Below are 14,669 nucleotides of genomic sequence, written 5' to 3'. Positions count from 1 at the left end.
GCCACACCTGTGCGGGAAAAACATAACGGGGGTTCAGCAAGCCCGGGCAAGTGTCCCTGCCCTCGCCTGGCTGATGTGTGCCCACTACAGCCTACGGCCAGAGAATTTACCACATACTTGGGGACATCTCTCCCCTTTTCACCTCGGAGAAGCCAGTCTCCTCCCCGATTTGCGACCCCGTCCCTTTGGCACAGCAGCTCACCCCACGGGCATCGCCGCAGCCACAAGCTCCCCACGTGCCTGGCGCAGAGCTGGGGGATGTTGGCGATGGGCACCGGCTTGGTGGGTCCCCTGTAGGGTCCCACCACCCCAGCACGGCTCCTTCTCCCTCACTCAGGGCTGCTGATGGCTCCATGCAGATGTTTCTTTGACCCCCACAGCCATTGGCTGCATCTCTCAGGGGCCACAGAGAGTTACTGTGCTCAATAGAGGGACAAAAGAAAAGCAAAGCCTAGAACTCAGCGTAAAGGGACCTCAGTGCCGGAGGCTGAACTCTCCTCTCCCAATGCTGCTGCACAAACCCTTGGTGCCATCAGGCCTTCGGGCCGGCAAAGCCCCCTTCCTCACAGGCCAAGGGGGCTCAGGCTCCTGCCTCGCTGCCGGGGGATTGCCAGGAGGAGGTCTGGCATCAGGAGAGGGGCTGCTGTTCCAGGGCACCCCGGCACCCGCCCCGCTCCCCCAGCCACAGCCGCGGTGGCTTTCGGTGCTGGAGCAGAGGCCATAGCAGCTGCCGGTGCCCAAGCCTGTCCCGAGCGCAGGGAAGACTTTGCTGGTGAGGAGCGATCTGGTGAAGGCACTGCCCGAGTTGCGGGGCTTGAAGTCACTGCTGGGCCAGGCGGCCTCCGAGGAGTCCTTGTTCAGGAGGGGGGACAGTGATGTTGGGGCACTGTCCGTCTTTGGAGAGCTGCAGAGCAGGGAGTCTCCGATGCTGCAGAAGAAGGTCACAGCTGCTGCCTGCACCTTCCAACCCAGCTGGTCCACCAGCTCCTCCACCGCCTCCCTCTTGGCCCCAGGTTTCTTCTTGGAGCCCTTCCCGCAGAGCCGGACCACCCTGATGCTCTCACCACCCGGGCGGCTTTGGCAGTCGAGGTCCTCGAAGGCCCCGCGGCCGCTCTCCAGGCTCTCGTACTCCTCCAGCGCACAGCACTTGCTCAGCAGCTCAGGGAAGCGCGACGACTATTTCCGCACATCCGAAGGCAGCTTGTGGCCCGGCCGCAGGGGTGCAGATGGAGGCGATGGTGCTGAAGGGGCTGAACATCCTCGTGATGGTCTCAAGGAAGTTCTTCTGCAGCAGCAGCAGCATGTCCTGCTCCTGCGGCACCAGCTCCCAGGCCAGCAGCACGTTGCTGAGGGGGATGCTCAGCAGGAACGTGAGGGCAGGGACTCACCACCTCAATTTGGCACCCTCCTCCTTCATCTCCAGCAGCTCCGAGAACTGCAGGGCACAGAGCGTGAGCCGTCAGTCGCGCATCAGGTATTTCACCAATGGGAGAGAGGGGGCCACCGTGTCCCTGTGAGTCTCCCCAGGCAGGGACCACTCTAAACCCGTCCTCCAGGCAGGCTGCAACCCCATCAACCTGAAGTCACGGCAAGGCAATATCCCCCTTTCACGTGAGCATCTCTGGGGTTCGCAGAAGGTCCCCAGTGCCCCCTGGACTGTGACTACAAGCTGCAGCTTTCCCGTACTCACACCACCAGCACCTTCCTGCAGAGTTTGGTTGAGGGATGATCTCTCCCAGAGGAGCCTGGGAGTACCATGGGCACAAGAGGTGAATCCAGCCCTGGGGTTGGTTTGAGGACTGTTCACCGCTTCCCCAGCCACCCTCCCTGGCTGGACAACTGCTGCAGCACATTGAAGGCAAAGAGCAGAGCCCAGCTCTGCACCATCAGCACTTCACCGGGACACAGACAGCCTGAGTGGAGCCTGCACCTCCCAGTACACTCCACCAGAGACAGCCAGAGCACACCCAGACACCCCGACATCCTCCACATGAAGGCCATTCCCCACCCCAGCTGCCCAGCGCCATGGGCTGCCTACCTTCTTGAAGGATATCAGCAGTTCGAGGCTGATGAAGCCCATCTTGTTCTTCTAGAGGAAAGCATCCTTGGCCAGGTTCTTGTCAGAGAGACAGAACTCCACCTGTGACACAATCCTCCAGACTAGCTGCGGGTCAGGGATGGAGCAGTTGCAGCCCAACAGATCAGACCCCAGATCACCATGCGCGTCGCAGAAGCTCCTGGAAGAGCAGCAGGTACACAGGCGTGAGTTGGTGGCCTTGGGGATAGGCAATAGTCACAAATGCATTTGCCAGGTGGCACAGGGAGGCTGTGGGTGGCAGTGAGGCCATGACCCAGGCAGCTCATAGTCCCCACTCAGCTCAGCTGGATCAGCTGCTGCTTTTTCCCTGCATCGGGTTTATGTGACCAGGTTTTGGTAGCGGGGTAGGGGCAGGCTACAGGGCAATGGGGGTTGTGGTCACTTTGCCTCCTTCCTCCTCAGGGGAAGGACTCCTCACGCTCTTCCCCTGTTCCAGCGTGGAGTCCCACCCACGGGAGACAGTCATCTGTGAACTTCTCCAGCGTGAGCCCTTCCTCACAAACTGCTCCAGCCTGGGTCCTTTCCACAGGGCGCTTCTGTGAGAAGATGCCAGAAGCTTCCCCCACATCCAGCAGAGCAAGCTGCAGCCAGCTCCCAGACAGACCGTTGGCCACAGCTGAGCCCATCAGCCACGGTGTTAGCCCCACGGAGAGCTGCCCACACGGGAGCAGGAGGACCCACACTAGAGCAGTCTGTTTCTGAAGGACCGCACCCTGTGGAAAGGACCCAGCTACCATAAACAAGGCTGCCCTTGCGTTTCTGACACTGACCTTTGCCTCTGCAGGCGCTCACCAGCCACGCTGAACTGCCCGCTGCCGTGGTTCTTTTCTGTGGTCGTTCATGGCTTTCCCATGAAGTTCAGGAAGCGAACCAGGCAGTGTCCCAGATGGCTTTGGAAGTCTGCAGCAGCCCTGACTCCCCCACACCACTGGGAACAGCCACCGCAAGGCTCCCCACGCCCCCCAGACCCTGGGGGCTGCCTCTCCCAGCACAGCCCAGCGGGGATCCACACGCTCTCTTCTTGCAGAACGCCGCCAGCTTCAGCATGGGATGCTGCTCTTTCTTCCTTCTCCCCGACACCATCTCAAATCTCCAGCTCACCAAGCACTTCCACCCCATCCACAACCTGCTCACGCCAGCGGCCGGCACGGCCTGGGTGGGCTGCCCATGGCAGGGGAGATGTGGGCTCCTTCTCAGCCCCCCAATGTTTTCTACTTCTCCCTCCGCAGCTCTGCAGGAGCAGACCTGGCTCTTCCACAGCTCCTGTGTCATGGCGCTCAAGCTCCAGGCCGTGGCTCTGCTGGGTGCATCACTTCCAGATTTTTCCAAATATTGAGTTTTAAGTATATCTCTAAATATATTGTTTTAATCGTTATTCATTTATTTCCAGATTTTTCTGAACATCAAGAGGTTTCTTCCCAGCATATTGGTGAAAATCTATTTTTTAATCTTTGGTACGGAAGAAAATATTGATGATGCTGAACTCGGACAAGCTAAGCATTTGCCTTATTATCTTGAGGGGTTTGGGGGGTGGGAGGGTGGTGGTGGTTTGGTTAATAGTTAAATACTTTCCAATCCCTGCAGACTAAACTGATTTATGGTATTTCAGTGAATAAGCAGGGCATTACCTAGCTATTACACATTCATTCTTCCCTACCTTGTGTTTTTTTGGATAAGATTTTTTTACATCAGGCAGTGACTTTTAGCCAATACCCAGTAGAGGGCTTGATGTGCCAACTACACGTAACTCTCACTGTCCTATATAAACATTGCAACACAGGAAAGTAACCTCTGTGTTCAACAGACCACAGGCACTGCTGAAGTCAAGAGTACTGCCAGCACACGCAGTAACCGTAGCAAATACAACTGTTGATGTAAAAGCCATTCCCTTCCACTCCTGAATTTGCAGTGGAAGTGTTCGAGCTTACCTCGATAAATGCTCAAGCTTCTGTCGATGACCAGTATAGCAGCTCTGAATCAGAGGACAATTGTTAAAAGGTCTAGACAGATGCATGTCATCATCTATAGGCAAGAAAGTAAAAGCAAGTTAAAGAAGTAACATCCCATTTTTAAACTAAAATTGTGGATTAAAAAGACAGAAGATTGTACAAGCTGAGCCTCAAGCACAGTCAAGACCCCAACTTTGAAAGAAGCCAGTCCTGTTTCTGCCTTTGCTAAAAGAGAGGTAAGACACAAGACTCAATTCCTTCTTGTCTCAAGTGCCATTTCAAGTTGATGTAGCACTCAGAATACGTAGTGTAAGCTGAAGGTCGCTATAAAAAAATCCCAACAATTCTCAAAGGGAATGGTTTTTAAACATGTCACATCAGCATTTGTAAGACAATTAAGGCTGGCAATTGAGTTTCTAATCTCTCCAAATAAAGAAGTTTTTCCAAGGTGTATTTCTTCCTCAAGCAATAAATAAAAAGTTCAAAACATGCAGGGAATGCTTTTACTGGAAAAACAAGCATTACAGTATTTCTTGTTTAATAGCAATGTGTTTGAAATTACAAGTAGTTCAAGCTGTGGACACAAGCAACTCCCTGAAGTCAGAGGCATACTGTTCTCTCTAAAAAACATCCAGGAAAGAAACTGCTTGCATTATTCTACACTCTTTGAAAAAACAGACCAGTCTCAGTTTCACCAACAGAATTTCAACACACGCTGCAGCTGAACCAACACGACTCGTTATCGATGAAACATGTACAGAAACAGGGCTGAGCACGTGTTCATCGGAATCACTCGCTGGAGAGTCTCCTGCTCACAAACGGGTCACAGTTCAGGCTCACCTACACCCTCTGGAAGGAGACTGGGTCCACAGAACCAGGTGACCACTTGTGCACCCCAAGAAATGAGGCCAGTTACCACCTGCTGGTTTGTCAAGTCTGTAAATCCTGAAAAAAGGCATAAGATGGTGGTTGTTATGCAATTCCTTTCATTTTGACAACTGATAACACAAAAAGCTACAGAAACCCAAGTTACTTACTTCCGAAGTTACTCATTTATGCTTCCTTTATATTCTTTAGCAATTTGCAATACAATATTTGCATGCTATTATAAATTGCTAGCTAAGAATTGCTCTGCTGATTGAGGATGCCAATTAAATCCAGACACCAGAGTAAGAAGAGTGGGCTTATTTTACTGTTAATAATTAAAAGATATAAGCAAGTAATACAGGAAATAAGCAATAAGAAAAATACAGAATACTACACTTAATTATTACTACATACAGTTATTATAGAAAAATAAGAATAAGCAAGGTAACGCACCTAATCATTACTACACGACGGGGACAATAGTGATTAAGATCCATCCCCACTCACACCCGTTCCCACCACCCAGCCCCGCAGGCGCTGGGCAGCCCCAGGTGCAGTGAGGATTTGTTGAGCCTGTCCCGGCGAGTGGGAAATCCTACGCGGGGCGTCCACCCGTAGCTGAGGCACCCAGAGTCGCTGTGAGTGGGTCCGGCCTCATGGACCAAAAATCAGCAAGGCAGAAAGACTTGCACTTTGCTTTGAGCAGAAACATCTGGTTTCATCCTCCTGTTGGATTCCACCCAGAGCCTGGCCAGGGCTCGGGGAGAACCAAGGGAGTTTCTAACAAGGCAAACACTTGGGTTCTCAGCCTTGAACAAGCTGAACGAGGGAAGCTGGGTACATTCTCACGGCATTTCATCCTCACTGCTGATTATATTCTGTCCAGGCTGCATCTGTCACTAGTGAGCATTCATATTTCGTTAATGATCGGATACTAATAATTAACGCTAATGGTAATGCAGATTTACTAATTGGCAGATACTAATAATGGATAACCTTTGGTTGTGAGGTTCATCTAGAGGTCAACTGTGTTTCAGGGCCTATGATTCAGGCCCCAGCACTACAGGAATGAAAAAGAACAGTTCTCAGCATTACTGCACTCAGTTGCTGTCATTTCCCCCAGCTGCTCACACAGCTCCCTGCTGAATGCAGCCTCCCCCACCCACCTGCAGGAACTCCACAGCAGTTTCCCTGAACTCAGGGCATATTAAGGGGTATTCCCAACCTCTCAGATTTAAGCCCCTTCTCCCAGCTAAATCTGTCTTCCAGTCATCAACAACAACACAAGCTCATGTTTCCACAATTACAACCCAAGCATCATCCTAAATATTAATAAAACACACCAAAGGTTTAGCAATGCCATTACCAACCTTTTTCAGTAAGCTCTGGTGCTGCTGTTAGAAAACAATTCAAGACTGTGCTCAGGTTGCTCAAAAGCAACTGGCAGCGCTGACGAGACTGGAATGTCTGTGGGTCAATGGAGTTGTAGGAGCATCAAACAGCAGAACCTTTTCAAGAAAAAATATTAAATCATCAGCCTACGGAACAGCTTCAGAGCTTCAAAAGTTCACTTCAAGAACTGCATGCGATATCATATCCCAGCAGGTTACTGAACAAGCTCAGTTAGAAGGAATGATGTTATCTTTGCAGAATGGCTACACCAGTACTCACCTATGTGATCAAATCCATCAGCTGTAGAGATCACTTTGTTCCCTGTCCACTCAAGAACAAACGAGCACAGAGGAAGATACCCGAGATGTGTTTTCTCCTCTAAAGGAAGATTTTTGCTCAAGGATCCACCCAAGATTCCTCCCAGGCATGTCCTGGAGTCTTTTCACCTCTGCTTTAGGGAGGCCTAACCCTGGTTAGCAGAACCCAGACTCCTCCAAGGAAGATACCCAAGAGGGTTTTCTCCCTGACAGGACGATCTATTCTCTAGGGTCTGCCCAAGATTCCTCCCAGACATGTCCCACACTGTCTTGAGCTTTGCTTTAGAGACCTGAGATCGCAGGGAGCAGCCTTAGACTCCTCCAAGGAAGCCACCTGAAATATCTGTACAGCCATGTCCTGGGGTTCGGTACATCTAAAAGTTAATACCACATCTGAAAGAAATGACCCTGGTGACTTTCTCTTCTAGTCCTGTCACCAAAATATGCTGCTGTTCCCTCCTGCCACTCACTTAAAAACTCGTCACATAATTCGTCCCTAGAGGGGAACATAAAGAATTTGCTTTCTGGGACAAATACGTCACGTATACATCACTACCTCCTTACTGGAACAACGATTCAACGGTGACATAGTGAACGTCAGCATTACTGGGAGAATTCTACAAGAACATGTTGCCTGGTAGTTTTCTTGACAGGTTTTTCACACAGTTTCAGCCCCAAGACTTCCCTCCCCACACCGACGAAGGCAGCGACCCCAAGCAGAGACCCTCTCCCCATCCTCACGCTCCCAACCTCTCCCTGAACCACGTCCTCCTGCAGAAGCTGCACTCTCAGGGCACTGAAATCAAAGGGACATTGGATCCTTTTCTCCTCGCTGAGGGGGGCTGGGTGTGGGGTTTTCACCTCCAGACTGAACTATGTCCTGCCATGTCCCCTGCCCTCTTCTGCTAAGGCACAGGCATGAGGGGAGGCCTCACCCTGACACCCCAGCAGGCGCTGACCCCAGGGCCACACAGGGAGGTCCCCCACACCTCCCCTTGCCCCAAACCCCCCAGCTTCCCCCCACGCCATCCCCTCTGCCACACACAGCCCCAGCTCCCCACGCCCCACGGCACCCTCCCCCCAGCCCTGTCACACACCAACAACTGCCACAGCTTCCCCTGCCACGCACAGGGACCCTCGGAGCTGCCCCTGCACAGACCCCACTGTCACACGCAGGCAGCCTCCACAGCTGCCCCCAGCCGCCACCCCCCCACACCACCCCGGGGGGGTCTCCACAGCTCCCCCCACCGCCCCCCACTGTCAGAGGAGCTGCCTCACCGCTCCCCCCAACCAGACCTCACCGTTACACACCGGCAGCCCCACAGCTCACACCCCCCTCACACAGAAGAGGCCCCACACCTCCCCCCATCCCGACCCCTGTCACACACCGGCGGCCCCACATCCCCCCCAGCCCTGACCCACCACACACACGCGGCCCCACATCCCCCCCAGCCCTGACCCACCACACACACGCGGCCCCACATCTCTCCCTCAGACCCCCCCGACCCTGTGCAGGCCCCAGCAGCCAGGCGGTGCCGGGGCGGGGGGGCAGCCACAGTACCTGCCGCAGAGCTGGGGCTCCGGAGAGGTGAGGAGACACCCCCTTCCCCTCAGGCAGCGCAGGGGTTCCCCTTTTTCCAGCCGGGAGGAGGCGGGGGGTGCCCGCAGAGCGCGGCCCCCACACCCCTCAGAGCCACCGGCCGCTCCGGGCAGAGGCGCCGCCGCCGCCGGGACCCCCCTGTGCCGCCGGGCAGGAGCCGGCGGGGACGCCGCTGGGTCCTAAAGGCTCCCGCCTGCCTTCCGCGGGCGGCAAAGCTGCTGCTGGCGGAAAGCGGGAGGGGGGGGAGCGGGGGAGCGGTGCCATCGAGAAACACGTGGCAGGAGCGGAGGGGGGGATAAACAAAATAACACACACACACACACACACACACACACCCCGACAGAAAAGCTGCACCCCCCCACACCCCGCGAAACCAACAGCTGAAGCCGGGGAGCGCCCGGCAGCGCCGAGACCCCGACCCGGGTAAAGGCACCCGGTTCCCGACGCGAACTCGCCCCGGGGAGTGGGGGGGCCGCCGCCGGAGGGGGCGTGGGGGGGCCGCCGCCTCTGCCTGGTCCCCCAGCACCCGCCTGGGGAGGCGTGGGGGGAAGCGGTGGCCGGTGCGGAGCGGAGGGGCTACTGGGGGGTGATACCGGCGAGCGACCAGCAGAGCCGGGGCCCGCCGTCTCCCGGAGGACGCCAACCCGCCCTCGGGGCGGGGGGGCCACCGCCGCCTCTGCCCGGTCTCCCGGCAGCCGGGTCTGCCCCGGCACAGCGCGCGGGGAGGCCAGGTCTACCCAGGGCCGCCTCAGGCACCCCTTCCCGCCAAAGCGCCGCCCCGCCGTGCCCCGCTCCCATGGCAACAGGCCCCGCCTCCCCCTGCGCGCCGCGGCCGTTGGCTCTGAGGGGTGTGCGGACCGCGCTCTGCCGGGCACCCCCCGCCTCCTCCCGGCTGGAAAAAGGGGAACCCCTGCGCTGCTTGAGGGGAAGGGGGTGTCTCCTCACCTCTCCGGAGCCCCAGCTCTGCGGCAGGTACTGTGGCTGCCCCCATGCCCTGGCACCGCCTGGCTGCTGGGGCCTGCACAGGGTCGGGGGGGTCTGAGGGAGAGATGTGGGGCCGCGTGTGTGTGGTGGGTCAGGGCTGGGGGGGATGTGGGGCCGCGTGTGTGTGGTGGGTCAGGGCTGGGGGGGATGTGGGGCCGCCGGTGTGTGACAGGGGTCGGGATGGGGGGAGGTGTGGGGCCTCTTCTGTGTGAGGGGGGTGTGAGCTGTGGGGCTGCCGGTGTGTAACGGTGAGGTCTGGTTGGGGGGAGCGGTGAGGCAGCTCCTCTGACAGTGGGGGGCGGTGGGGGGAGCTGTGGAGACCCCCCCGGTGTGGTGTGGGGGGTGGTGGCTGGGGGCAGCTGTGGAGGCTGCCTGTGTGTGACAGTGGGGTCTGTGCAGGGGCAGCTCCGAGGGTCCCTGTGCGTGGCAGGGGAAGCTGTGGCAGTTGTTGGTGTGTGACAGGGCTGGGGGGAGGGTGCCGTGGGGCGTGGGGAGCTGGGGCTGTGTGTGGCAGAGGGGATGGCGTGGGGGGAAGCTGGGGGGTTTGGGGCAAGGGGAGGTGTGGGGGACCTCCCTGTGTGGCCCTGGGGTCAGCGCCTGCTGGGGTGTCAGGGTGAGGCCTCCCCTCGTGCCTGTGCCTTAGCAGAAGAGGGCAGGGGACATGGCAGGACATAGTTCAGTCTGGAGGTGAAAACCCCACACCCAGCCCCCCTCAGCGAGGAGAAAGGGACCAAATATCCCTTTGATTTCAGTGCCCTGAGAGTGCAGCTTCTGCAGGAGGACGTGGTTCAGGGAGAGGTTGGGAGCGTGAGGATGGGGAGAGGGTCTCTGCTTGGGGTCGCTGCCTTCGTCGGTGTGGGGAGGGAAGTCTTGGGGCTGAAACTGTGTGAAAAACCTGTCAAGAAAACTACCAGGCAACATGTTCTTGTAGAATTCTCCCAGTAATGCTGACGTTCACTATGTCACCGTTGAATCGTTGTTCCAGTAAGGAGGTAGTGATGTATACGTGACGTATTTGTCCCAGAAAGCAAATTCTTTATGTTCCCCTCTAGGGACGAATTATGTGACGAGTTTTTAAGTGAGTGGCAGGAAGGAACAGCAGCATATTTTGGTGACAGGACTAGAAGAGAAAGTCACCAGGGTCATTTCTTTCAGATGTGGTATTAACTTTTAGATGTACCGAACCCGAGGACGTGGCTGTACAGTCTGAAAATCCTCTGTTCCCAACTGAAACGAGTGAGAATTTTCAATATTAGAACTGCAGAGCTGTGCAAGGCCTTTCCTTCCTCTGGCTCCCTTTGCTTGGAGAAGGCAGGAGCTTTGCCTCTTGCTGCTGAAGGATGTTATTTTTCAAAACTGAGGTTGGAATCTGTCTCTGTCTTCTTACCTGCACCTCAGTGGAGAAGGTGGACGCTGTTCCTCAGTAATGAGGTGGCAGTGCTGACAGGAGAGTTCATTGAAGAAATATTACCTATTTTTACTGGTAAAAAGAATCTGTTGGGTTTTTTTTTTTAAGATGCTAAGCATGACTCTGGCTAAAGGTAAAGCCATTTACATAGTCTGTTTTGGATTACTGCTTTTTTTTTCTTGAATCGTGTGCTGACTGAGGGTCTTACTGTACAAAAGTTGTCAAATTCTGTCATTTCTCTGTGTTTGTTGTTACAGATCATGGCACCAGAACAGAGTCCAGCAACTTCTGTCATCGAGACGGCCATCAAGATGAGGAAGGAGATGGAAGCCCGGAAAGGGCTCTTGGCCTGGGGACTCCTTAATGTGTCTCTCGCAGGCATGATCTGTACTGAAATGTATGTTAATTGTTACACCTGAGTCAAACAAGCAAAGCCTCCTCCTTTGTATCTCCCTAAATATTTCCCGGGACTGAATAGTTGCAAAATGAGAACTTCTTTTGTTTCTTTTCAGGACTGGAAAGCTCATAAGCTCATATTACAACATCTCATGCTGGCCACTCTGGTATCTTGGTGAGTTGCTGCAGCATTTAAATAGTTTTCAGGGTTCTTTTCTTTTTTTCACTTGTCAGTTTGATTGCTTGAGAGGTAGTCTTTAACTAGCTTTTTTTTTTAGGAAAAAAAAAGGGGTTTTTTGTTTGTTTTAAATTTAAACCAAAGCTTTGGTTTGCTTTCTGCTGTCTCCCTTGAAACTTGGAATTTCATCTGTTCTAGTGACAGGTAAGGAGTGTTAGCAGCTTTCTTAGATAGGAAGAACTTCCTTGGTGCATTAAATCTGTTGACCGTGTAGAGGAAGGCTTTGGGGAACACGGCAGATTTTCCTGCTCTATTGTACCGTGGGCGTGGATGGCATTTCACAAGAATTAAAGTTTGTTTCGGAGGCGCAGACTCTAAGCCAGCTGTATCAAATATGATTAGAGGATGAAGCAAGAGGAGGAGAAAAATCATGAGATGAGTGACAGATGATTTGACAGAAGATGGTTTTGGAGAAATACTGTGAAACTTCATTGTAGTAGATTTGGAAAACGACTGTCCATCTTTAAAAATTCAGTTCTAGCAGCATCAATTAATCTCAATACAGAAAGGAGAATTATCTCCCATGGTTCTGGCATAAAAAAGTGAAGAAATCTTAGCTATTGCCCAAACTGGTACTTACTGACAGCACTAATAATTAGACCTGTTTTCAATGGGTATATGCCCGTTTTTGCAAACAAGACACTTTGGTTATTCCCCGTGCTCAAGCTACAGTAAAAACTTCTCTGTTTCTTCTAGAACTCGCACTCGCATCTCTCTTCAGCCTGAACGCCGCCTTTGATTTCTGGGTGTACTTCAAATACACGGTGGCACCAACCAGCTTGGTCGTGAGTCCTCGCCAGCAGACCCTGCTGGGGTTGCAGAATGTAGGTGGGTGCAGTAAATATCTCTGGCAACTCTTTTTATTCTTTTTTGTTTGTTTGTTTCAAGATGGTGTCTTTCTCAACGGCAGGATTCTTTAGCGAAGCGAGTTCTGAATGGGCTCGTCTGACAGGAGCGGTGACTGAATTACCCGCAGCATGTTAAAATTCACCACGTCAAGTGATAATTTGATGAGTGTTTGTGGGGAGAACTGGAGGGGAAACAAACACAGACGGTGGAAAAGGGCAGGATGAGAGCGGCTGCTGAAGGACAGGGAGGGGCTTGAACACTGTGAGGTTGGGCAAGGAATTTGTGGCTTATCCATGGAACTAGGAGCAAGGCAGAGAGCGCAGGTTCATATTTAATTCTGATGTCCTACTGCTGTCACGCTGGGTAAGGAGAACCAAATGAGAGGGACAGACAGACCTTCGTGTGAAGTCTGAAAATGAGCCTAGAGAGTGGTCACTCAGAAAGCTTTTGAAGATCAAAGCAAAGTTCTGAAAAGAACCTGACAGGGCAAATATACCAAAAGCAAAATGCTGGCACGGCAGTATTGCACTCTGCTCGTCTGCCCCTAGAAAATGGGAAGCAGACGGTTGTAACGCTGTAACACCAAGGTTCGAGCATCTCCTGTGTTTATTTGCACACATCAACTGAGACATTCAACGCCTAAAGATGCCCAGAGTAGGCAGGTGGAGGAGCTGATGAGATAGGTGATGGAGTAGAGAACCCCCCTGGGTTACGCAAGGTGCCTGATAACACTGAACTGAAATCCGAAGCTGCAGGATTCGTGCTGAGTTGTGGTCCTGTGTCAAAGTTTTCTCTTTTTTTCTGTCAGTGGCTTGACTGCTGAGTTCTGTAGGGGCCAGATTTTTCCAGCGTCCCTTCTAGCATCTTTTTTAAATCGCCTTAAGATAGCATTGAGTGTGCGTTTAAAGCGGGGAGGAGAGTTTGGGGCTGCTGCATCCGCAATGCTAATTCTGTTTTTCCTTCTTGCAGCGGTACAAACAACTGCACCGCGTGAGCTGGCGGCAAGGAAAGCCCCGTCCCGGACACCTTCTCCGCTCCGGGGCCAGAGCGTGCTGAGTTACAGCCCGTCCCGCTGCCCTCGCGCCCGCCCGAAGTTTGCTACTGGTTGTACCCCAGGATACAGCCCTCAGCGATGGGCTCTGTCAAGCAGCAGCACTTCTTACGGCAGTGCTGGAACCTGTTCCCCGAGCAGCAGCTCCCGTCAGGTAAGGACCAGGCCAGCTCCTGAGGGTGCAGTTGGGGTCTTTGTTTGGTGCCCTGTGCCGCTGAAGGGGAGCAGCACCCAGCAGAGAGTTGTCTGTGTGTGTGTTTGCTCCTTTTGCAAAGTGGATTTAAATTTGTCATATGGGGATTTGTCCTTCTTCCCTAGTGCCGCTTCCTTTGGTTTAGAGCAGCTGGTTTGTTTCGGAACAAAGCAAAACCCAGCAATCAAAATGGAAGTGCAAAGGCGACCAAAAAAACCCAACCCAGACCCCAAACCCCAAACGAGAGTCTTTTATATTCATGGCGTTTAGAAATCAAGGTGGAATTCTGCTTCCTTCCTTTTGGGGGGAAAAAACCCCCTTGGGTTTGTTTCAAAGCAGAGTTGTTCAGTATTTGCCAAAAAACCTTTTTATACATGGGGGAGGAGAATCTCTTGGAAATTCTGGCAAATGAGGGTGCTGGAAGTGTAGAGTTCTAATAGTTTTTTTCAAAGGGGAATAAAAATCCATATGCCCCCGATGCTGAAGGGCTCTGTGAGTCGTAAAGTGCCAAAACCCCATTTGTCCATAAAAGCTGTGAGAACTGCAGCGGGGGCGGGGAACCCCCTGTGTTTTGGTGTGAGAAAATATATTTTTGTGCTGTATTTTCTCTCTGCAGGGTGGGGGGAGCTGCTGGTTTTTGGCGTGAACCGTCTGTTCCTGGAGATTCTCGTCCCCCAGCAGTCGCCGGGTTTTTCCTGTATTAAAGGAGTTGTTTGAGCAAACGCTGGTTTGGGTTTTTCTGGGGGCTCAGCACCGCTCGGTCCCTCGCTGCACCCAGGGGGGACTTGGAAGAACCGGGTTTAGCTGGGCTTGACCCCCCCACCTCCCGCCTCCGCCCCCAGCCCCGTTACTCGCCTGCCAAAGGCTCGTGATGGGCAGAAATTCTCTTTTTTGGACCCAAATCTGGGTGTTTCTCAAGAAGCAGCCCCGGGGCCCAGGTCCCTGCGCACCCCGATAGCTCTGCACCCCGATAATGCCCTGCGCCTGTTCCCCAGGCACCCCCAGAAACCACACACCCCGTGTACCCCAATATACCATGTACCCCCACACCCCATGTACCCCAATATACTGTGTACCCCAACACACCATGTACTCCAGTCCCTGTGTACCCCAATACATTGTGCTCCCCGTGTACCCCAATATACTCTACCCCAACACGTTGTGCACCCCACTCCCTGTGCACCCCAATACACTCTGCACCCCAGTCCCTGTGTACCCCAACACACCCCAGTCCCCGTGTACCCCAACATACTGTGGCCCCCCCTCCCCTGCACTACGGTGCACTGCGCACCCAGGTAAACCCTGCACCCCACTCCCTGGGCACCCC

General features: G+C 53.8%; 1 protein-coding gene and 1 pseudogene across 1 annotated transcript; one reads left to right on the top strand and one right to left on the bottom strand.

The window, feature by feature from the left end:
* Positions 1-474: 474 nt before the first annotated feature.
* LOC141928928 (uncharacterized) lies at positions 475-2,940 on the bottom strand (annotated as a pseudogene).
* A 7,974-nt stretch (positions 2,941-10,914) lies between these two features.
* On the top strand, positions 10,915-14,018 carry LOC141929003 (transmembrane protein 209-like). The gene is made up of 5 exons (XM_074838027.1): positions 10,915-11,012; positions 11,128-11,186; positions 11,946-12,077; positions 13,068-13,303; positions 13,959-14,018. Exons 1-5 carry the CDS (start codon positions 10,927-10,929, stop codon positions 13,986-13,988), a joined length of 543 nt encoding a protein of 180 aa, XP_074694128.1. The 5' UTR covers positions 10,915-10,926; the 3' UTR covers positions 13,989-14,018.
* Positions 14,019-14,669: the final 651 nt, after the last annotated feature.

This window comes from Strix aluco, chromosome 12, assembly GCF_031877795.1.
Source record: "Strix aluco isolate bStrAlu1 chromosome 12, bStrAlu1.hap1, whole genome shotgun sequence".
Lineage (NCBI taxonomy): Eukaryota > Metazoa > Chordata > Aves > Strigiformes > Strigidae > Strix > Strix aluco.
This window is presented reverse-complemented; position numbering and strand designations above follow the sequence as displayed.

Excerpts from the sequence above, each read along its gene's own strand:
- LOC141929003 (XM_074838027.1), top strand. The coding sequence starts at position 10,927 with ATGAGGAAGGAGATGGAAGCCCGGAAAGGGCTCTTGGCCTGGGGACTC. Across the intron at positions 11,187-11,945 it reads CTGGCCACTCTGGTATCTTG|AACTCGCACTCGCATCTCTC; the intron begins GTGAGTTGCTGC and ends TGTTTCTTCTAG. Across the intron at positions 12,078-13,067 it reads GCTGGGGTTGCAGAATGTAG|CGGTACAAACAACTGCACCG; the intron begins GTGGGTGCAGTA and ends TCCTTCTTGCAG.